The sequence below is a fragment of the Stegostoma tigrinum genome, chromosome 10 (genome assembly GCF_030684315.1).
Source record: "Stegostoma tigrinum isolate sSteTig4 chromosome 10, sSteTig4.hap1, whole genome shotgun sequence".
NCBI classification, from domain to species: Eukaryota; Metazoa; Chordata; class Chondrichthyes; order Orectolobiformes; family Stegostomatidae; genus Stegostoma; species Stegostoma tigrinum.
Genome location: NC_081363.1, coordinates 43,615,009 through 43,638,062, shown reverse-complemented (window position 1 = coordinate 43,638,062; position 23,054 = coordinate 43,615,009). Strand labels below are relative to the sequence as shown.

Here is a 23,054-nt window from a genome sequence, read left to right as displayed (position 1 = left end):
TCAGATCATGTGTGGTTGCTCAACCACAGGTTCCTTACAGATATTATATCAAAACTGAATGAGCTGAACTTTGAAGTGCAGGAAAAGGACAGTGTTGTGAAGTCATAGAGATGGACAGCATGGAAACAAACCCTTTGATCCAACTCATCCATGCTGACTAGATATCCTCAATAAATCTGGTCCCATTTGCCAGCATTTGGCTCATATCCCTCTAAACCCTTCCCATTCATGTACCCATCCAGATGTCTTTTAAATGTTGTAACTGTACCAGCCTCCACCACATCCTCTGGCAGCTCATTCCATAAATGCACCACCCTCTGTGTGAAAAAGTTGCTCCTCATGTCCCTTTTAAATCTTTCCCCTCTCACCTTAAACGTATGCCCTCTAGTTTTAGACTGTCCTACCCTGGCAAAAAGACCTTGACTATTCACCCTATCCATGCCCCTTATGATTTTATAAACTTCTATAAGATCATGCATCAGTATCTGATGTTCCAGAGAAAATGGCCTCAGCCTCCTCCTACAGCTCAAACCCTCCAACTCTGGCAGCGTGCTTGCAAATCTTTTCTGAACCCTTTCAAATTTAACAACATCTTCCTATAGCAGAGAGTTGATAATTGAACGCAGTATTCTAGAATTGGCCTAACCAATGTCCTGAACGGCTGCAACTACCTCTCAACCCTTACACTGTCCAATGAAGGCAAGCGTACTAAATGCTGTCCTCACTACCTTGTCTACCTGCGACTCCATATTCAAGGAACTACAAATGTGTTCTCCAAGGTCTCTCTGTTTGGTAACAGTCCCCAAGTCCTTACCATTAAGTGTATAAGTCTGCCCTGACTTGCCTTTCATCTGCCTTTAAACTTCGTCTGCCTGTCCTCAGCCTACTGGCCCATTTGATCATCGTCCCATTGTACTCAGAGGTAACCTTCTTCACTGTCCACTACACTGCCAATTTTGGTGTCATCTGCAAACTCACTAACTATACCTTCTAAAATTACACCTAAATCATTTCTATAAATGATGAAAAGCAGTGGACTCAACAACTTGTGACATGCCACTGCTCACAGTCCTCCACTCCAAAAAGCAACCCTCTATTGCCACCCTCAGTTTCCCACCTTCAAGCCAATTTTGTTTCCAAATGGCTAGCTTTCTCTGTGTTCTATGTGACTGAGCCTTGGTAACCAGTCTGCAATGCAGAACTTTGCCGAATGCCTTACTTGAAATCTATATAGATAACATCCACCAATGTAGCATATATGATCAGTACTTTATTGCGTTTAAATTGAAACTGGTTCTGTGCTCCTCTCCACATGAAACACTGCAACACTTCTCAAGTCTAGAGAAAATACTAGAAAAAAATCAAACACAACATAAAATGGTTCCACCCAGAAAACTTAAGAATTTATCTGAGGATGTTAGCCAAAGAACCTCAACAGGCAATTTCAGGAATTAAATGTGATGGAACAAATCATCATGTTTGTCTCAAATCCATTTGGTCAAGTGGGTATTGGTGTAGTGATTAGCAAATTCCATCAGCTGTTGGATTTACAAGGCAATGGAGTTGATATAAAGACAATTACTGTGCAAAATGGTATTAAGCTAAAACTCTGATCAAGTGACCGCAATTTTTGGGGACTTGGGACTGGAGAAAAACAAATACTATCATCCCGTGCTTTTAAAATTAAAACTTATTTAATTCCACAGAATTCTCTCCAATGAAGATAATCGAGTCCAAGTATTGCACCCGACTCATAGGTACTCATTTGATGGACTGTATATGACTTAACAATCTCAAACTACAACCCAGACTTAAAAGCAATGGCAAAATGGTCTGAAGGGTGTAAGGAACACGCCTCTCTCTCTTTCTCTCCCACCAAACACTGAGTTTTCTGGCTAACAGATCAACAACAGCCCTGTGGAGCAGTGCGAAGGGAGTGTGGAACCTCAAGAGTCAGAACTTCAGAGCGGGGTGGAAAACAGTGAATAATTACTAAAGGATTAGGAAGCTGAAATGTGGAATTACTGGATACAAAATAAGATAAATTCAGTTTCTCCTAAATCTCTAAAATCTTTGGATGCTTTTCAGCCTGTTTAAAATATTTAGTTATTTTATGGAGGTGTTTAACTCAGTCCGCAGAGAGACAGTGTGAGACGATCTGTCTCATGCTACGGTTTGAACCAGTGACTCTGGAGGTAGTTCTGTCAGTCTCTTGGTCACTGGATGTGGAGATAGTTTTCAAAAATGGCTAACATTTAAAACATTCATGTCAGTTGAAGTAGGAATCTTTGGAGTGTCCGATCGCATCGGGTTAGTACCGAAGAAATTCAGTTAAAGCTGGTTCTAGACTTGTTAAAATCCCAGTTAAACCCGATTTTGTTTTTGTTTAAAAACCTGGTTACAAACCCACGTCAGATCTTTGGCTCAGGGAAAAATTAAAGAGGAAATTGAAACTTTTGGATGCTGGAGCTGCTGTCTCTGCCAGAGGCTCTCAGGGTTTGGGTCCTGTTGGGTGTTGTTCAATCACCACCTGAAGCTGACTGGAGGAATGTTCCTGATCACAGCCGTTCACTGAAACTGCACCTCCATTCTGAAACTTCAGTTAAAGTGAGAGGAGAGAGGTGTATCAGGATGATGCACAGACACAATTGAGGGATAATTATTGTGAAAATTGGACTCACCCCATTGACAAACTCTGTCATCTCCATCACTGTGCCAGCTTCATCCTTTTTATCCAGCTCCATGTGACCATTCTGTCCCTCTTGTGTCATGCTCTGTCCAGCCTGTGGGACTGTCCAACTCTCCTTGATGCCCTTACATCCGAACAGACTACCAGACACGGAGACAGAATGAGCACATTAGCTAATTTCTTACCTTCTACATGTTTTTCACAGTTCTCTTCCTCTGATCCTTCACCAAGTTTGGGTAGGGGAATTCGAGTTGGGCCAAAGTGTGTACGTGCTGCCTGACTATGATCTTCCCAAACTCAACCCTCACTTCGTTTCTCTCCCCCTCTTCATCACTCCACTTTCCCTCCCTCATTTTATCTTCCCCGTTCTCCACTCTATCCTCCCACCACGCCCCATTACCTTCTCTGGTATCCGAGCATGAGGATGAGAACACAGAAGATGATACAGGCCATTCCAATATGAATCCCAACCACGATGCCAATCAGTGGGCTTTCTGTTGATGCCTTACAGTCACAGGGGGGAGTCTGCAGGGCTGTGAGCATTGATATGGCTGTTAGTGAGTTGTCATTGTACAGACAATTAAAATAGATGCACATATAATTACAGGACACGTGCCTGGCATCTCAGCATTGTCCCTCAGAGACACGTATCGCTCTGTGCTGTTACCGTCTCCATGCTGGTTAAAGGCTGACATCTTGATCTCATACAATGCCGCAGGTTCTGCAAAAAAGACAAAAAAAAAACCCCACCTCAGGTAGACCAAAACAATTCAAAACCCTGTCAAACAGGAAAGCACTGTGAAGGCCAGGCACTATCAATATTAACTGCACCTGTCTAAGGGCATGTTCCACTGTTGGAGGGTCATGGCTTAGAGAGTGCTGCTCTGTCAGAAGATCCGCGTTCAGGAAATGGGCACTGTTGGAAGGTCAGCACCGAGGGAGCGGGCACTGTCTGAGGTGCTGTCTTTGATACAAGATGTTGGCTGTTACCTGAGATGGAGGTGAACAATCCCTTAGATCCCACTGGAGTGAACAGTGTGATGTATTCTCCCCCTGTGCTGCAGTAATGTACAATTCATTAAATAAGAATCCAAATAAGTAGCCACTGCTATCTGGTTATAGAAAGAATTCTGAGGGATAGGATTTATGACCATCTGGAAGAGCATGGCTTGATTAAATGCAGTCAAAACGGCTTTGTGAGGGCCAGGTCATGCCTCACAAACCATATCGAGTTCTTTGAGGATGTGACTAGAAAAGTTGATGAGGGTCGAGCTGTGGATGTGGTGTATATGGACTTCAGCAAGGCATTTGATAAGGTTCCCCATGGTAGGCTCTTTCAGAAGGTCAGGAGGAATGGGATACAGGGGAACTTAGCTGTCTAGATACAGAATTGGCTGGCCAACAGAAGACAGCGAGTGGTAGTAGAAGGAAAATATTCTGCCTGCAAGTCAGTGGTGAGTGGTGTTCCACAGGGCTCTGTCCTTGGGCCTCTACTGTTTGTAATTTTTATTAATGACTTGGATGAGGGGATTGAAGGATGGGTCAGCAAATTTGCAGACGACACGAAGGTTGGAGGTGTCGTTGACAGTATAGAGGGCTGTTGTAGGCTGCAGCGCGACATTGACAGGATGCAGAGATGGGCTGAGAGGTGGCAGATGGAGTTCAACCTAGATAAATGCGAGGCGATGCATTTTGGAAGGTCGAATTTGAAAGCTGAGTACAGGATTAAGGATAGGATTCTTGGCAGTGTGGAGGAACAGAGGGATCTTGGTGTGCAGATACATAGATCCCTTAAAATGGCCGCCCAAGTGGACAGGGTTGTTAAGAAAGCATACGGTGTTTTGGCTTTCATTAGCAGGGGGATTGAGTTTAAGAGTCGTGAGATCTTGTTGCAGCTCTATAAAACTTTGGTTAGACCGCACTTGGAATACTGCGTCCAGTTCTGGTCGCCCTATTATAGGAAAGATGTGGATGCTTTGCAGAGGGTTCAGAGGAGGTTTACCAGGATGCTGCCTGGACTGGAGGGCTTATCTTATGAAGAGAGGTTGACTGAATTCGGACTTTTTTCATTGGAGAAAAGGAGGAGGAGAGGGGACCTAATTGAGGTATACAAGATAATGAGAGGCATGGATAGAGTTGATAGCCAGAGACTATTTCCCAGGGCAGAAATGGCTAACACGAGGGGTCATAGTTTTAAGCTGGTTGGAGGAAAGTATAGAGGGGATGTCAGAGGCGGGTTCTTTACACAGAGAGTTGTGAGAGCATGAAATGCGTTGCCAGCAGCAGTTGTGGAAGCAAGGTCATTGGGGACATTTAAGAGACTGCTGGACATGCATATGGTCACAGAAATTTGAGGGTGCATACATGAGGATCAATGGTCGGCACAACATCGTGGGCTGAAGGGCCTGTTCTGTGCTGTACTGTTCTATGTTCTAATATGCAGATGCAGGCATCACACTGCGACTTGGTGAATAAAGGATGAAATAAATAACTATAAACCATAGAATCACCAAATTGTTATGGCACAGGGAAGGCCATTCAGCCCACCATGCCCACAGCAGCTCAAAAATCAAGCAACATTACCTAGTGCTGGAATCCTGCTTTTTCGTCTGCCCTTGCACATTATTTTTATCCAAATGATTATCTAATGCCCTCTTCCATTCCTCAATTGAATCTGCCTCTTCCAGGCAGTGCATTCCATACCCTAACTACACACTGAGAGAAACAGTTTTTCCTCACTTCACCTTAGCTTCTTTTGCAGGTCACTTTCAGTCCATATCCTCTTGCTCCTTTTACAAGCACAATTCCTCCCTACCTGTTCTATCCAGCCCACTCATGATTTTGAAAACCTCCATATCACCTCTTATCTCCAAGAACAGTCCCATCTTCTTCATTCTATCCTCACAATGAAGTTTCTCATCCTTGGAACCATTCTTGTAAACTGCCTCTGCACTCTTTCCAATGTGTTCACATTCTGCTTACAACATGGCAAACAGAATGGTACACAATATTCCAGTTGAGGTTTAATAAGTGTCTTATGCAAATTCAATATCACTTCCTTGTTTTTTATTCTCTATGATTCTCTCTAAAATGAACTCTGAGGGCACTGTATACTTTACTTACAATTTTGTCTACCTGTCCTGCACTTTCAATGATCTATGCACATGTACACCCAGATCATTCCGCTCCTGCACCCCCTTAAAATTGTACCCATATGTTAATTTATTCATCTGTGGGATGAGGGCATCACTGGCTGGCAAGCATTTATTGCTTGTCCCTGGTTGCCCTTGGGAAGGTGGTGATAAGCTCCCTTCTTGAACCGCTGCAGTCAACCTGCTGTGGGTTTGTCCACAATGCTATTAGGGAAGGAATTCCAGAATTTTGACACAGCAACAGTGAAGGAACTGCAAAATATTTTTAAGTCAGGATGGTGAGTGGCTTGGAAGGAAACTTGAATGTGGTGATGTTTCCACGTATCTGCTGCCCTTCTCCTTCTAGATAGAAGTGGTCGTGGGTTTGGAAAGTTCTGTTTGAGGATCTTTGGTGAATTTCTGCAGTGCATCTTGTAGATAGTACATACAGCTGATACTAAGCATTGGTGGTGGAGTGAGTCAGATGCTCGTGGATGTAGTGCCAATCAAGTGGACTGCGTTGTCCTGAATGGTGTCAAATTTCTTAAATGTTGTTTGGGCTGCACTCATCCAGGCAAGTGGGGAGTATTCCATTACACACCTGACTTGTGGCTTGTAGACAGTGGACAGGCTTTGAGGAGTCAAGAGGTGAGTTACTCGCCACAGTATTCCTAGCCTCTGACCTGCTTTTATAGCCACTGCATTAATGTGGTGAGTCCAGTTAAGTTTCTGATCAATGATAACTCCCAGGATGTTGATAGTGGGGGATTCAATGATGGTAACACAATTGAATTTTAAGGGACGACTGTTAGATTGTCTCTTGTTGGTGATGGTCAGAGCCTGGCATTTGTGTGGTGCAAATATTACTTGCCAAAAGTCAACCCAAGCCTGGATATTGTCCAGATCTTGTTGCATATGGACACGGATTGCTTCAGTGCCTAGGAGTCATGAATGGTGCTGAACATTGTTCACCAATGATTGCACATCCCCATTTCTGACCTTATGTTGGAGGAAAGGTCGTTGATGAAGCAGTTGCAGATAATTCAGCTTAGAACACTACCTTGAGGAAGTCGTGCAGAGAAGTCCTGGAGCTGAGATCACTGACCTCCAACAAACACGACCATCTTCTGATGTGTCAGGTATGACTCTCACCACTGGAGAGTTTTCCTCTTGATACCCATTGATTCCAGTTTTGCTAGGGCTCTATAATGCCACACTCAATCAAATGCAGCCTTGATGTCAAGAGCTGTCACTCGCACCTCACCTCTGAAATTCAGCTCTTTTGTCTATGTTTGAACTAAGGCTGTAATGAGGTCAGGAGCTGAGTGGCCCTGACAGAAGCCAAACTGGGTGTCACTGAGCAGGTTATTGCTGAGCAGGAGCTGCTTGATAGCACTGTTGACCACTCACACCTTCCATCACTTTACTGATTGATATGTAATTGGTTTTAAATAGATGTAGCGTTAAAAATGAACTGTTTGTTCTGTATTTTCTTCGAGGTACACTTAAATTCAAAAAGTTATCTTGTTCTTATAAAGGTTAGAGACGAGAGTTCTGGAGCTCTGGTCAGATGTACCCTTTCTCTGCTATTACGCAGTCTACGTTTGGATAATCAAAGTCCCTTATTCTAAGTATAATTTTTGCACTTCTTTGTTGGTGATAGGAATAACATTTCACGCGTTTTGTTCTATTCTCCTGGTGTTCCTGAGTGCAGCGCTTGTTAAGAACGGATTGCTCTCCAGCACATGCCCGGCTCAGAGGCACGCGCCTTCCCACGGGGGCGGGATTAGCGCTCAGCGAGGCTGCCAATCAAACCACGGGGAAACCATGGCAATCGGGGCCTGCCAGCTGTCCATCACAGGGCAGCGTTTCCTGCTGCCGCGGCTGTGATTGTCTCAGTTCCAGTAATTCGCTGTCTCCGGTTCGCGCCTTCTCTTTCTTTCCCCCCTCTCTGTCTATTCTTTATGCTGGCCATTTAATATATTATCCAATGCAGGTGAGCAAACCCCGGGTACGTTTAGTTTTTGTTTCTTGTTATTTTATCGGTGTTTAGACTTCGATGGTCCGTTCGGAGAGGAATGAGTTAGCGAACCTAAAATGGCGGCCGTTATCGCTGGGCGAAGATTTAAACTTGTGTAGTTAGTTCTGTTCGTAAGGGGTGCGACGCCCACTAAAAACAGCGGCATTGCGCGCTTATTTAAGCGTGGCTTTATTTGTCGGGTTACTGTTCGGTGATCCCGAAGCCTGGCCGTCTAGGCCCCTAGGTCACGTAGCTTCAACCCCTACACATCCACCCCCCCCCCTCCCCCCGAACAACCCTGTAACGTCACCGAGAGCTCAGGCTCTTAAAGCGGCAACGTCCTGACCGAAGGACGCCTACCGCCGTAAAGACACCCCCGCCCCCGGTAGATTCCCTCCAGGATCGGAGGGGGTCACCTACGACGTGGGAAGAGGATGTGGTGAGGGAGGTGGCTCGGTGGGTTTCACACTCATGGGAGAGTATTGACGGGGTAAGGGAGTGTTTGTGGGTCTAATGGTTGAAGGAGAGAGAAGCAAAGCGAAAGAATTTGCAGGGGTTGGAGCTCGGGTGAGGCAATAGGAGGAGGAGAGGTTAATGCTGGGGTAAAGGTTTAACTTTGTGGAGCTGACTGGAGTCAGAATCATTCAGCACAGAAGAGGTTGTTTGGCCCACTTGAGTTTATCACCGAAACTACTCTAGCAAAACTAGTCAAACTAGTCCTACTTGACCTATTAGCCTTAAACGTTATCTCTTTACATGTGCTCTTCCAAGTGGGGTTACCTGACCTTATTCCCCTCCCAGGCTGGTGAAGAGTAAAATAGGTGTATATAGGGGGACAATAAGCTAAAGAGGGAAAATTGACTTCTTTTGGTTAATTAGTTTCTTGGGGAGTAATCTCTATACAAACAGTAGTTGAAACCAATAATTTAGTTGTTCATGTGTCCTGTTGACAACCTTTTTATCCACTTATCCAATCTAGTCTGGGTGTTGAGGGTCGAAGGTGTTAGGACACTGCGGGTTATATCTCAGCACTTTTTTCAATGTGGATCTGTGCTGAATGACAACAAATTATTATGCTTTTTAAATGGAAAGCAGTTGAAGGTAATTAGATGGCGGTTACCTGAATGTGTAATAGGAATCTCATCTATTTTATAGGTATGTAGCAGTTTCTTCATTTTGAGGAGAAGCAGAAAACAGATGATGGAAACTGATTGGATGTAGTGCACGTTGAGTTTGGCAGTAAATTGGGTAGAAGGGAGAAAGCAAAAACTAATAATTAAGGTGTGTTTTTTTAGTGGTCAGAAGCGGATAATGTTTCTCGGATTCAGTTCCAAAGTTACTTCCGTTCATTGTGCATTCTAGTGATTTGGGTATAGATCTAGGAAAAAGTGCTCATTCATTAGGAGCAAGGATTTTTTTTCTTAAAGTCAAAATAACCTGAAAAATGATCTTGGTAGAAATGAGTACATAAGTCGTTGCCAGTGAATTTCAATGTAACTATGAAGTGATGCTTTTTTAAAACAAAATCAGTAATTACATTGAATTAGGTTTATTATAATAGAGCAGAAGGAATTCAATGAGGTTGAAAATCTGGGTTTTTTTTTAAGAGAATGTTGACTTATATAATAGTGTTTAAAAGTTTGGAAGACTGGATACAAGCAGACTATTATTGACTTTTTTTTTAATAGGCTTTGAGGAGACATTGACACAAGACTTAGAGAAGGTAAGAGAACCTTTTTAAAAAGCTAGGTTATGAAATTCGCTTCCAGTGTTTGAGACTATTCAAGGTTAGGTTGGATAGATGAATGAAAGAAAAGGGATTGAAGTAAGTTGGAACAAGCAAAAGAAATTTACAACTATTTACTTTGTATGAAGATGTATGCCAATCAAGTGATGGGAGTAATTGTCTCGTGTTTACATACAAACTATAATAAGCTTTACTGATTTTTCTCAATTTTCCTTTTATTCAATGCAATGTTGTTCATTTCACAGAACCAATTCAGGAGTCACCTCGGATACCCTCTTTTAGTGGTTGATGCAATGTACTTGTACTTCTCTCTGACTATTCTGAGGGATTAGAATGATCAGTCCAGAAGTTGCATTTCACTTTGATTCTTTTTCACTATCACAATACTGTATTTCATTTAGTCTGGAAGTAGTAATGAGACAGATGGGATAAAATTAATTGGTGAAATTAAGAATGTGCCGCAATCAAAACTTGCATTTAAAGTAGTTAATAGAACATGTTTGCTTAAGCATTATTTGACAAAACACTAGTAACAAAGTATGACACAACTTGACTATTTATTCATACAATAATTCTAAATTATTGTATCTACCAAACTGTATGTTAATAAAATGTTCTGTACTCATGGTTAATTCCAAAGTATCTTGTCTTGAATTTTGAAGTATAAGTCTTCATTGTGATAACTTTGTTTTTTAGGTCAACATGTTGGGAAAAGGCACAAAGCGTAAATTTCCTGAGGAGCAAGTTGTAGATGCCTGCCCTGAGTATGTTGGTAGCAGTCTGAGTTTACCATATAACTTGCAACGTCAGTCACTTCTAAACATCTCATTGTTCAAACTTCAGCTCTGCAAGATGGTGGTGGAACCAAATCTTTGTCGTTCAGTGCTTATAGCCAACACAGTGCGACAGATTCAGGAGGAAATGATACAAGACTGCACTTGGCAGGGACAAACGGCTTTCACAGGAAGTGATCTATACATAGGTCATACTTCGTCAGATAGTCTAATTGCCACAGAATTTTTATGTAGCCCAAACAAAGAGCTACGTGTAGAAAGTACCACCGCTCCCACTCGCAATACCGACACACTTACTAAAAGCAAGGTAAACTGTTCATCTTGTGAAAATATTACTTGTTCTTCAGCTACTGCTTCTGCTAAAGACACCAGTGCTGTAAAAGATTTGGTCCATGCACATTTTGAAAATGATCTGAATATGCTGGAATCTGAGGAGCAGCAAGTGGATCTGAAGGAGTGTCCAAAGCCCTTGGATCAAGTATTCGGGAGTTTTGAGATTGGAAATTACTCCAGTTCTCTCACAGATATGACAATAGATGACCTATTTGCTGATATTGACACTTCTTGGCATGACCTTGACTCGGTGATGTCTGGGCTGATGACTGGTCCAAAAACGACACCAGTCATATTTGAATTACTAAATGGTTTACCATCTCACACATCGACACCTATAAATTCTCCCCAAAACTGCAAAACAGACTTAAATGAACTTGATCACATCATGGAGATTATTGTTGGCTCCTAAATTTTTAAGTTTTTCTCTGTTCTCTTGATAGATAATTGTAAAATACATAGCTACCTGGTTCTATTTTCAATTATATCTTTTCTGCAGGGTTTACTGTCTTCAAAATATTACTAATGTTCAGATAATGCCTTTTGCAGGCAACACTTTCATTGTGTTTGTTCTATTTGTGGTTAAAACTAAAATGGTACATATTTTCATACATTCTGAATATATTTTAATACAGATTTTTACAGTTTCAAGTCTCCTGTTCAATTTTTATTTGAACGAGTAGTTTTGAAATACTGTTCTATAATCAAAGTATGATTCAAAGAAACATAAAATGTCTTCCTTAGCAGTGCCAAGTAGAGATTACCTGCTGTGCTGTCTAAATGGACCAGTCAAATTTCAAATTGCTGAATAAATGGAATCCTTTCATCTCCATGGCAAATCCCAAAAAAAATTTTAAAAGGAGATTTTCAGTGTACTTGCATTATTGTCTTACAAGCGCAGTTTTCCTAGTTATAATCTTTAATCATTGGATGAAACTTTTATATGTGCTATAATGGTATTGAATTGTTTCCTTGCTAGATTCTCTGTGGACTTGACATGAAAATGTTCCACTTTGTTCTGTGTAATCACAACAGTACTGTGAATCTGGGCACAGAAGACAACGCTCGCTAAGGATTGAAAATGTAAAGATTTATTATCTTAAATTGCAGCATTTATAATTTACACTTTGAGGTGCCTATTTTGTTTCAAATTAAGCCACTTGTTACATTTTTATTAAAAAAAGCCATATTTTCTGATGGTTGGATAGTTAGCACAAGCTGAATTCTAATTGGGACAGATGATCTAAGTTATTACAAGTGTTATTTATTTATTTAAATGACTGTCATACAATTGTGAAGTTTTTTTGGGTTGCAGTAAGCACCTAATTATAATTATGAATCCTGATTTGGATGGCAGTTTTTAAACTTCTTGGGAGCTATTAAGGGGTCAGAATTCTTTTTTTCAAGCAGTATTACATAAAATTTATATCTTTAGTTAAAAGCTTTAGAAAAAAATACAGTATATTAATAGCAGTAACTATTGACTTAAGTCCCAGCAAAAGAAACTGCATTTAGGTTATATTAAATGTTAAGACTAATCTATTTTATATTATTCATTAACAAAGCACATTTTATTCATGTTTAAGCAATAACATAAAGCCTGAACCATTAACATGTACTTTAGATATTTGTAACTGTGTATGCTAAGTGTTTTTTGTACTGAGAAATGGATTTGTTCAATAAAAATATACATGTGTATTTTGTTATTTACTGTGTTGCTTGTTATTACACACAAATGCAAGTTTGTTTTTTTGCCTGTACCTGTATGAACAGATTATTTGGCTTTTGTCGTACAAATTGGTCATTTTCAATTCTTATTTGCAGTATCTAGTTCTAAATGTTTTGCTAATACAAAAGTCTTTTTTTCTCTTCCATGGCTGTGAAAAGCTTCAATTTCTAATCTTTTTTAGCAATGTTTAAAATCATATTAAGCCACATGTTAGAAATATTTTAATCCCTTTACCTTGCCTCACAGGTTGCAGAGCAGCCAAAGTGTCTCTAACTTCATATGATTTATACCTTTTTTCTAAATACCCTTTGACTAACAATCAATTAATGACAAACTTAACTAATCTGGCATCAATTTGCCATTTGCAGAGAGATTTCTAAACTTGTTTTGTGCTCCCTAATTTCTGCCATGAAAAATTGGATTTGTGCCCCTTAGGCCTAGCCTCACTACCCCAAAAAAACTTCAGAGAGGGGGAAATGTATCATTTAGAAAACTTCAATTTTAAATTACCATCAATCCCTTCTATAAAAAAACAGGCTACGGCACATTGGATGCAGTACCTCCGCAGTTTAGCATCAAAAACAATTAAGAATAGCTTCACAATCTCTACAAAACTGAAGGTATGTTTCCACAAGCAAAGCTGGTTTTAAGTAAACTTTGACTAAATACATGCTCCAGCCTGGGATTTCAGTAGTTGCAAGATCTCTAAATATCAGCTGCTTCAAATTTCACCAATTATTTTCCAGCTGGGGCAATACATTGAACCCAGAATCTGGCAGCTGGTGTTGTTACTCTTTCTATGAAGACCTTGCTGTAATATCCCTGGAGATTACCCCACAGTACAGGGTAAGTTGTGTCAAGAGGAAAAACCATGCTGCATAAGGGATAGGATATATCATCACAGCTCTTGCTGTCTCGCTTGCTCGAGACAGGAACAATGTTAATGGCTGGGGTCCCATGATTTCACTGAAGTGTCCCTGCTAAAATCAACCAATCAGCACTCACTGTTCTATTTCTTTGAAGTAAAATTTGTGCAGAGGATTCATTTCACTGAAATATTTAAGCAGTCATAGAGACCACTTTAAGCAAATGTAATTTTTATTGCAAGTTAGAGGCAGCATGGTGGTTAACACTGCTACCTCAGCACCACGGACCCAGAATCCATGTCCACTGTTGGGTAACTGTCTGTGCAACTCTACAGATTCTCCCCTCGTCTGCGTGGGTTTGCTCCGGCTTCCTCCCACAGTCCGAAGTTATGCATGTTAGGTGGACTGGCTATGCTAAATTGCCCTTCAAGTCCAGAGATGTGTAGGCTAGGTGGGTTAGCCATGGAAAATACAGGGTTACAGAGATAGGGTAGGTGTCTGGATGGAATGCTTTTCAGAAAGTTGGTGTGGACTCAAAAGGCCAAATGGCCTATTTCTACACTAGGGATACTAGTTTTGAAAGAGGGAAATGGTGATTCTCCTTGTGGGCAGCATGCTCAAGCAGAATGGTTTCTTGATACAGCAGCTTGGATACAGGCCTCAATGCCAAAAGCAACAATTCATACTGAGGCCTACAGCAAAAGCTGCTTCCCCAGGTTGTCTTTTATGGCCATCGGTTAAGGTGCACCAAGTAACAAAACACCTGAATGGATTCAGAGATAATGGGAACTGCAGATGCTGGAGAATTCCAAGATAATAAAATGTGAGGCTGGATGAACACAGCAGGCCAAGCAGCATCTCAGGAGCACAAAAGCTGACGTTTTGGGCCTAGACCCTTCATCAGAGGGTCCTCTCTGATGAAGGGTCTAGGCCCGAAACGTCAGCTTTTGTGCTCCTGAGATGCTGCTTGGCCTGCTGTGTTCATCCAGCCTCACATTTTACACCTGAATGGATTGTTTGCTATGTGTAAACATTGTATATGGAAGGAGGCTAACAAAAGATTTAGTGGGGAAGATGGGAAGCTTCACTCCTATTAGATTCAAAAATATTCAGAATAAGAGTTCATGATGCTGATGGCCTTACAGAGGCAGTCACAGCCAACAGTAACCTACTTAATTACTTTGTTGATATAAGAATTCCTGAACTAACTATTTGCTGTGACTTTACTTACCTTTCTTGGATGGTGGTTTGTTCTCATGCATTGCTTTTAAACATAGTAAAAGCATGCTGAAGAGAATCATTGAGCTTTTACAGCATAGAAAAAGGCCTTTCTTCTCATCATGCATGCCTGACTCATCAAGCAGGTATCTAATCCCTTATACCGTTTCTAGCACTTGGCCTGTACCTTTGTATGCCATTGCTTTTATAGAACATAGGAAAGTACAGCACAATACAGGCCCTTCGGCCCACGATGTTGTGCCGTGGAATAATCCTAATCTAAAAATAAAATAACCTAACTTACATTCCCCTCATTTCACTGCTGTCCATGTGCATGTCCAGCAGTCGCTTAAATGTCACTAATGACTCTGCTTCCACGACTACCACTGGCAAAGTATTCCGCGCGCTCACAACTCCCTGGGTGAATAACCTCCCTCTGACGTCTCCTCTATACCTTCCTCCTAACACCTTAAAACTATGACCCCTGTGGCAGTCAATCTTGCCCTGGGGAAAAGTCTCTAGCTATCGACTTTATCCATGCCTCATTACCTTGTACACCTCGATCAGGTCACCTCTCTTCCTCCTTCTCTCCAGAGGGAAAAGTCGGAGTTCAATCAACCTCGCCTCGTAAGACAAGCCCTCCAGTCCGGGCAGCATCCTGGTAAATCTCCTTTGCACCCTCTCCAAAGCCTCCACATCTTTCCTATAATAGGGCGACCAGAACTGGACACAATATTCCAAGTGTGGTCTCACCAGGGTTTTGTACAGCTGCAGCATAACCTCGCGGCTCTTAAACTCGATCCCCCCGTTAATGAAAGCCAAAACACCATATGCTTTCTTAACAACCTTATCCACCTGGGTGGCAACTTTGAGGGAGCTATGCACTTGAACACCAAGATCCCGCTGTTTTCTAGGGCTCCACTAAGTATTTCTTAAATGTTTTGATGGTTCCTGCTTCTATCACCCTCCACCCTCCACACACTCCCCTTTTTAGGCAGAGTGAGTTTCAGAAACCCACCATTCTCTAGGTGAAAAAACTTCTCCATGAATCCCCTCTAAATCTCTTGTCTTTACCTTAAAACTGTTTCTCCACTTAGGGGAAAATTTTATCCCTGTCTATGTGGTCTGCACCTTTCATAACTTTGTTCATCTCAATCAGGTTCCCCCTTAGTCCCTCTGCAAAAATACTCAAAGAAACACAAATGTTTGGATGAAAGTATGGACTGAACTTTCCCATTTTCAGGTAATTTCATGGCAGATGTCTGGTTGTGGCTCACAATAACTTTTCTCACACATCTTCCATGCATTATAATTTATATATTTGGGCTCCCTGATGCCCATCACATGCAATCATGTGGCAGATGCAGTTACTACTGCTGGACCTTGTCTTGCTCATGTTGCTAGTACCACATTTGAAGCCCAATTGTGTGCAATCTCAAATGCTGCAAACCAAGAATTGTTGTCACACTGTGATGCTCCACTCTCTATCCCTCTCACTCACGCACAGGTAGATGGTGATCCCACTGTATTGGTCATTAAATTATAGCATAATAAGTATGATAATGACCATTAGGATACCTTTTTCTTTTGTAAAAATTCCATTTGTTCACTAGTGTCCGTTAAGGAAGGAAAACTGCCCACCTCAAATGGTCTAGCCTACATGAGACCCACAGTAACGTGGCTAACTTTTAACTTCCCCCCCACTCCCCCAAAATGGCTTTGCAAATCATTCAGTTGTGACAAGACTGCTATAAAGTCTAAAGAAAATATGAATCATATGGACCACCTGGCACTCATTGAGGTGCTGGAAAAGAGTGGCAAACCCAGTCCTGTTGACCCTACAAAGTCTTCCTCATTAATATCTGAAGCTCGTGCCAAATTTGGGAGAGCCATTATAATAGACTAGTCAAACAACAGCCTGACATAGTCTCACTCTTAAAGAAAAAAAATCTCAAACAACACCATCACCATTCCTGGGTATGCCTTGTCCCATCAGCAGGACGAACACAGCAGAGTTGGGGGTACAATGGTATATAGTTAGAAAGAATCGCCTGTGACTCCTCAACATTTACTTGGTCCTCTATGAATCCTCAATGCATCAGGTCAAACATGAACAATAAAACCTTCTGGTGATTACCACCTACACCATGGCCCTACTGTGCTCAATGAATCTGTACTCCTCCATGTTGAATACCACTTGAAGGAAGTACAGTGGGTGGCAAAAACACAGCTATGGGTGACACCAAGAGTGGTTTGGCTCAGCAGGTGTGGCAGCATCTGTGAAGAGAAAATCAGAGTTCACGTTTCGGGTCCGGTGACCCTTCCTAGAACCAGACCCTCACCAGACCAGAGGTGTTAACTCTGATTTTCTCTTCACAGATGTTGCCAGAACTGCTCAGCTTTTCCAGCAACTTCCTTCTGTTTTTGTTCCTGATTTACAGCATCCACAGTTCTTTTGGTTTTTTATCAAGAGTGACTTAGTGGTTCCACTACTGACCAACAATTAGAATGCCTTACATTGTGCTGTGTGGCACTACTACCATGAAAAATGGACAGATCTTGAACAAATCTAGCAACTCAAGACTGAGGATCCACGAGTGCGGTGAGCAGTCAGCAGCAGCAGCAAACTTGTGCTCCAATTCAATCTGCAAACTAATAGCCAGCATGTCCACCACTCTATTACTAACGAGCCAGGGGATCAACCCTGGTTTGATGAAAAGTGCAAGAGGGCATGTCAGGAGCAACCCCAGGTGTTACTGAAAATGAGGTGTCAACCTGGTTATGCTACAACACAGAACACATTTGAAGCCAACTAGCATAGACAGCACAATGATAGACATGGATAAGCAACTCCATAATCAGGGAGTCACATCTAAGCTCTGCAATCCTGCCAGGTCTAGTTGTGGATGATGGTGAATGATTAAACAACTCAACAGAGCAAGAGATTCCATAAACGTCCTCAAACTCAAAGGCAGGGGAGCCTAGTTCATCTGTGCAGTTGAACAATCTTCAGCCAGATGTGTCAAACAGGTGATTCACCTGCTCCAGAGGTCCCGATCATCACAAATCCCAGACTTTGGCCAATTTGATTCACTCCAAGTGATATCAAGAAATGGATGGATGCACTGGATATGCTAAGCCTCAGGCCCCGAGAACATTCTGACAATAGCACTGAAGACTCGTGCTCCAGGGCTTGTTGCATACTTAATAAAGCTATTCTGGGATAGCTATAACACTAGTATCTATGTGATAATGTGGAAAATTGTCCAATTATGTCTTGTACCCAAAAAGACAATCTACCCTGACCAATGATTGCCCATCAATCTACTACTGATCATCATTCAAGGCAACATCAAACAGCATTTGATTTGCAATAACCTGTTTACTGCCACTCAGTTTAGGTTTCACCAGAGCCAAACAGTTCCTGACTTCATTACAGCCTTGGTCTAAACATGGACAAAAGAATGATCTCCAGAGAGGAGGTGACGGTGACCACCCATGGGGCAGCAGAGTAGCTCAGTGGTTAGCACTGCTGCCTCATAGCACCAGAGGCCCGGGTTCAAATCCAGCCTTGGGTGACTGTCTGTGTGGAGTTTGCACATTCTCCTCGTGTCTGCGTAGATTTCCTCTGGGTGCTCCAGTTTCCTCCCGCAGCCCAAAGATGTTCAGGGTAGGTGGATTGGCCAAGCTAAATTGGCCATAGCACCCAGGGATGTTTAGGTTAGGTTAGGTGAGTTAGACATGGAGAATGTCTTCAGAGGGACAGTGTGGACTTGTTGGGCCAAATGGCCTGTTTCCGCACTGTAGGGATTCCAGGAAATTCTATCTCTGAAATGACACAAGCCTGCATTTGACCAAGTCTGGCATCAAGAAGCTTTAGCAAAACTAGAGTCAACAGAAATCCGTGAAAACTCTCCACTGTTTGGAGTCAAACCGAACACAAAAGAAGATGGCCGTGGTTGTTGGAAGTCAGTTACCTGAACTCCAGGACATCTTTGTAAGAGCTCCCTCAGGGTTGTGTCCTAGGTCCACAGTCTTCAGCTGCTTTATCAATGATTCCCCTTTGTAAGGTCAACAGTGAAGACGTTTGCTGATGATTTGCACAACATTCAACACCATTCCTGACTCCTCAGACACTGAAGCAGTCTACATTTAAATGCAGCAAGACCTGGACAATATTCAGGCTTGGGCTGACATGTCCTCAAGGTATATAAGAAATATTCAAATGAGCACTTGAAACACCACAGCACACGAGGCTACAGGTCTAGTGCTGGAAAACACAATTAGAATGGATAGATGTTTGATGACTGGTGTGGGCACAATGGGCCGAAAGACCTCTTCACATGCTGTAAGAACTTGATGACTCTATGACATGTGGCAAGCAACATTTGCTTCGACAACTACCAGACAAAGACCATTTACGACAAGTGAAAATCTAAACATTATCCCTCAACAGTAATGCATTACTATCACTGAACACCCCGCTTGCAACATTGAAGTTTCCCACTGACCAAAAACTGAACTGGACTAGCCATATAAATACTGTAGCTACAAAGAGCAGGTCAGAGGCTATGAATCCTGCAATGAATGGCTCACGTCCTGACTCCCCAAACCCTGTCCACCATCTACGATGCCCAAGTCAGAAGTGTGATGGAATATTCTAAACCTGTCTGTATGTGCAGTTCCAACGCTGAAAAGGCTAGACACCATCCAAAACAAAGCAGCCAAATGGATTGGTGTTACATTCACAAACATTCACTCCCTCCAACACTGACATAAATAGCAGCAGTGTGCAACATCTACAAGACATGCTGCAGCAATTCACCCAGCTACCTTCAACTGCACCATCCAAACCAACAACCTCTACTACTGGGACAAAAACAGCAGATACATTGTAACACCTAACACCACTAGGAGTTAGAGTTAATGGAGATTTCAGCAATATCACCAAGTGAGAACTCACTTCCTAAAAGGGTGATAAAGGCAGGAACTCTCAAAACCTTAAGAAATATTTAGATAAATATTTGAAATGCCCATACAATTGAAAGGCTACAAAAGATCAAATGCTGGAAAGTGGAATTAGAATAAATGGTCTGAAGACCTCTTTCCATGCCACAAAAACTCTTCAACACTTTCAAGTACCACTCACCACCAAACCACACATCCCGCCCTCCATCCCGCACACCGCCCCCGACATCCTCATCCCCCACTGCACCCCCCCGCCTCACCACAACACCACCACATCCCCATCTCAGGATGAACTATCAGCACCAATGAGCCATGGACCTGTCCTCTGGCAGAACACTAATGGAATAAAATGCATCCTGGCATTTTGAGTCCATCTTTTTTGGAGTCTTTATTTTTAAAGAATAAGTATGTTTAAATCAATCTGTTTCGAGATGACCTGAATGAAGAGGTGGGATTTGAACCTAAGCTTTCTGATCAAAAGGTACTTACACTACAACTGCTCTACAAGGGCCCTAGGCTGCATTTTCTATGACACAAGCTGGCCTGCTGTGTTCTTGTTCTGTTAGTGATTGTTCAGAGATGCTTTGGTAAAAGAAATGTGTCTCTCTCCAAAAAGCATTACATTTTTAAAACTAGAATGTAAATAATATAATTTGGAATATATCCCAAAGATAAATGTTAGAATTAAAATACTAATTTACATCCATCCCTCATTTTAATGCATAACCTTATTTGATATTTGAGTCAGCAACAAATGACTCATCTATCCCTTCCATCACTCAGTCACTCACCCACACACTGTTTTGCCCATAGTACACTCACTAACGTAATGCTGAAATTTCACACTAGCATTTGCCTCCCAGATCATTCAGTAACTTCATCCATCTTGGTAGCTAATTATACCAATAGTTTAAAGACTACAACAATGTTTTTAAAAAGGTATAGAAATGTAAATGTTACAAAAAGAAACTTTCCTTTCAGAAATTCTTCCTTTACAAAAATAATTATTAGCAAGAACACAAAAGTTTTTTTTTAAACACTGAGGAAAGTGTAGAAAACTGAAAAATTATTGTGTGTTAGATTATTGATTTAGCTGTTTGATTACTATTAACAGCACAAAGGGTTGAAATCTTAGGTTTAGTCAGAAAATGCCCCTTTGACAATACGTTTGCCAGGATTTGGCTGTCAGCTGTAAGTGTATGTTTCTTCCATTAGTCCATAAGAAATAGGAACAGGAGTAGGTTGTTCCATCCCTGAGCCTGCTCCACCATTTAATAGTATCATGGCTGACCCCACATTCCTCCATTTTCCCCACAATCCTTGATTCCTTCAGCCTTTGATATACTGAAGGACTCTGAAGCACTCTTAGGCAACGAGTTCCAAGTACTTGTAACCCTCTCTGGGAATAAATTCCTTATTTAAATTTAAATTTATGCCCCTTTATTCTGAGACTATGCCCTCTCCCCTCGAAGGGAGAGCCCTACATCCTTTCAGCACTTACCCTGATAATCCCCTTAAGGTTCTGAGGTGTCTCAATGAGATCACCTTTTCTTCTTCTGAACTCCAATAACTAGAGTCTCAACCTATTTAGCTTTTGGTCATAAGACATTCCTTCCATTCCAAAAATCATCCTGGTCAACATTGTCTGAACTGTCTCCAATGAAATAACACCCTTTCTTAAGTAAGGGGACCAAAACTGTGATGTTGAAAGCTGTCTGCAGACTTCTTGTGAGCTTTTGAGAACAATTATGGCCATGAAGACTTTGATACACTGAATCAATATTCACAGGGGACCTGTGTGATTAGAGAAAGCACTGTGTTCTTTCAACCAATCAGACTGAAGAATCCTTTTGATGCCTCAGAGTCTGAAGCCGAAAGTTTATATTGGAATATTTAATTCAATTACAATTGTGCACAGAAAAATAGACAGTGACGGAGAATGATGAAATAAAGACAGAAACAAAACATAAGGAAAACATTAAAAATTGTAATGTTAGGTTATTTTAAAATCCTAATAATTAAATCCATATAAAATTAGACTCTGCTTTCATATAAGTAGATTGTTCAGAGCTAGAAAGGCTGTATATTTAGTTATTACGACTTCCAACATCATTAAAAAATCACTAATGTTTGATGGTTAAGACTTAATCTTTTCTGACATATGATAAAACCATGGAAATGATACAGCAGAAGGGGCCTTTCAGCCCATGTTGTCCATACCAACCCAGGCACCCAGATGAATTTTCAAATCCCATCTTCCTGCAGATGGCCCGCAGCTCTGCAGTTTACAGCACTTGAAGTGCAGAACAAGGTACTTTGTAAAAGAGTTACAGGTCTCTGCCTCCACCACTAACTAAGGCAGTGAATTCCAAACATTCACCACTGTCTGTGTAAAAAGGTATTTTCTCACACCCCCTCTAATCCTTCTGACACTTAGCTTGAATTTATGACCCCTGGTTTTTGAACTCTCTGCCAAGGGAAACAGGTTCCTCCTGCCTACTCTATCTTTACCCCTCATAATTCTGAATACCTCAAACATGACGCCTCTCAGCCTTCTCTGTTCCAACGAAAACAACTCCAACCTCTCCAATCTCTCCTTGTAGCTACAATTCTCCAGACCTGGCAGCATTCTAATAAATCCTCTCTACTCTCTCCAGAACAAGTACGTCCTTCCTGTAATGCGGTGACCAGAACTGCACACAATACACACCTGTGTCTTAAACAGTTTCATCACTATACCCCTACTTTTGTATTCTATACTTCTGCCAATGAAGGAGAGCATTCCACATGCCTCCTTTACAACCTTGTTCATCTGCATCACTACCTTTAGGGACCTGTGCACTTATATGCCAAATCTCTCACTTCATCTACCCATCTCATTGTATTCTGTAGTCCCTTTTACTGTTTGATCTCTCGAAATCATTTCCTCATACTTATCACAGTTGAACACTATCTGCCACTATCCTGCCCAATCCACAAATTTACCTGTATCATTTTAGAGATTACAGCTATCCTCTACACCATCCACTATGTGGCCAATTTTTGAGTTGTCTACAAATATTGCAATTGTGACCCCTACTTTTAAGCCCAAATCATTAATGTATAAAACAAACAGCAAGAGTCACAATACTGAGCCCTGCAGATAACCACCTGAAACAACTTTCCATCCACGAGGGCAGCTATCCATGTGCAAGCACTACCGCAACCTTCGATAGCTGGTCACTTTAATACAGTGTCCTGCCCACTTCTCTGTCCTTGGCATGTTGCAGTGCTCCAGTGAATCACAGTGCAAAATGGAGAAACAGCATCTCATCTTCAGACTAGGCACTTTACAGCCTTCTGGACTTAATAATGAGTTCAATGCCTTCAAGTTGTGAACACACTCCCAATCCTTCCCTTTCCTTTAGCTTTACTTGTTACATTCTGTCACCAGGTCTTCTCTCCCCTTCCCCACCCCAGTGGGGCTGTCTGTTCTTTCCAGTCTGGTACTGAGACACACCATTGTTCTTCCATTCTTGCATTCCGATCACTTAATCAGAACTATCTAACTTGCTTTCTC

At 41.7% G+C, this 23,054-nt stretch overlaps 2 protein-coding genes across 5 annotated transcripts in view; one reads left to right on the top strand and one right to left on the bottom strand.

The window, feature by feature from the left end:
- Window positions 1–1,414: 1,414 nt before the first annotated feature.
- Window positions 1,415–23,054, bottom strand: part of LOC125449742 (immunoglobulin superfamily DCC subclass member 3-like) — a 28,632-nt gene continuing 6,992 nt past the window's right edge. Inside the window, exons 2-5 of the mRNA XM_059649145.1 lie at window positions 3,306–3,410; window positions 3,090–3,222; window positions 2,682–2,829; window positions 1,415–2,596 (exon numbers count right to left, since the gene is read on the bottom strand). Coding sequence (XP_059505128.1) covers window positions 2,492–2,596; window positions 2,682–2,829; window positions 3,090–3,222; window positions 3,306–3,384 — 465 coding nt within the window. The 5' untranslated portion in view covers window positions 3,385–3,410 and the 3' untranslated portion in view covers window positions 1,415–2,491. The remainder of the gene's footprint in view (window positions 2,597–2,681; window positions 2,830–3,089; window positions 3,223–3,305; window positions 3,411–23,054) is intronic.
- On the top strand, window positions 7,655–12,420 carry cdca4 (cell division cycle associated 4). Of its 4 annotated transcripts, none has more exons than XM_048538485.1 (3): window positions 7,655–7,816; window positions 9,529–9,563; window positions 10,284–12,420. In XM_048538485.1, exon 3 carries the CDS (start codon window positions 10,290–10,292, stop codon window positions 11,124–11,126), a length of 837 nt encoding a protein of 278 aa, XP_048394442.1. In that variant the 5' UTR covers window positions 7,655–7,816; window positions 9,529–9,563; window positions 10,284–10,289; the 3' UTR covers window positions 11,127–12,420. The 4 variants fall into 4 exon arrangements, with proteins under 4 accessions (XP_048394442.1, XP_048394443.1, XP_048394441.1 ...); XM_048538486.1 differs by having other exon boundaries at window positions 7,655–7,831; XM_048538484.1 differs by lacking the exon at window positions 9,529–9,563.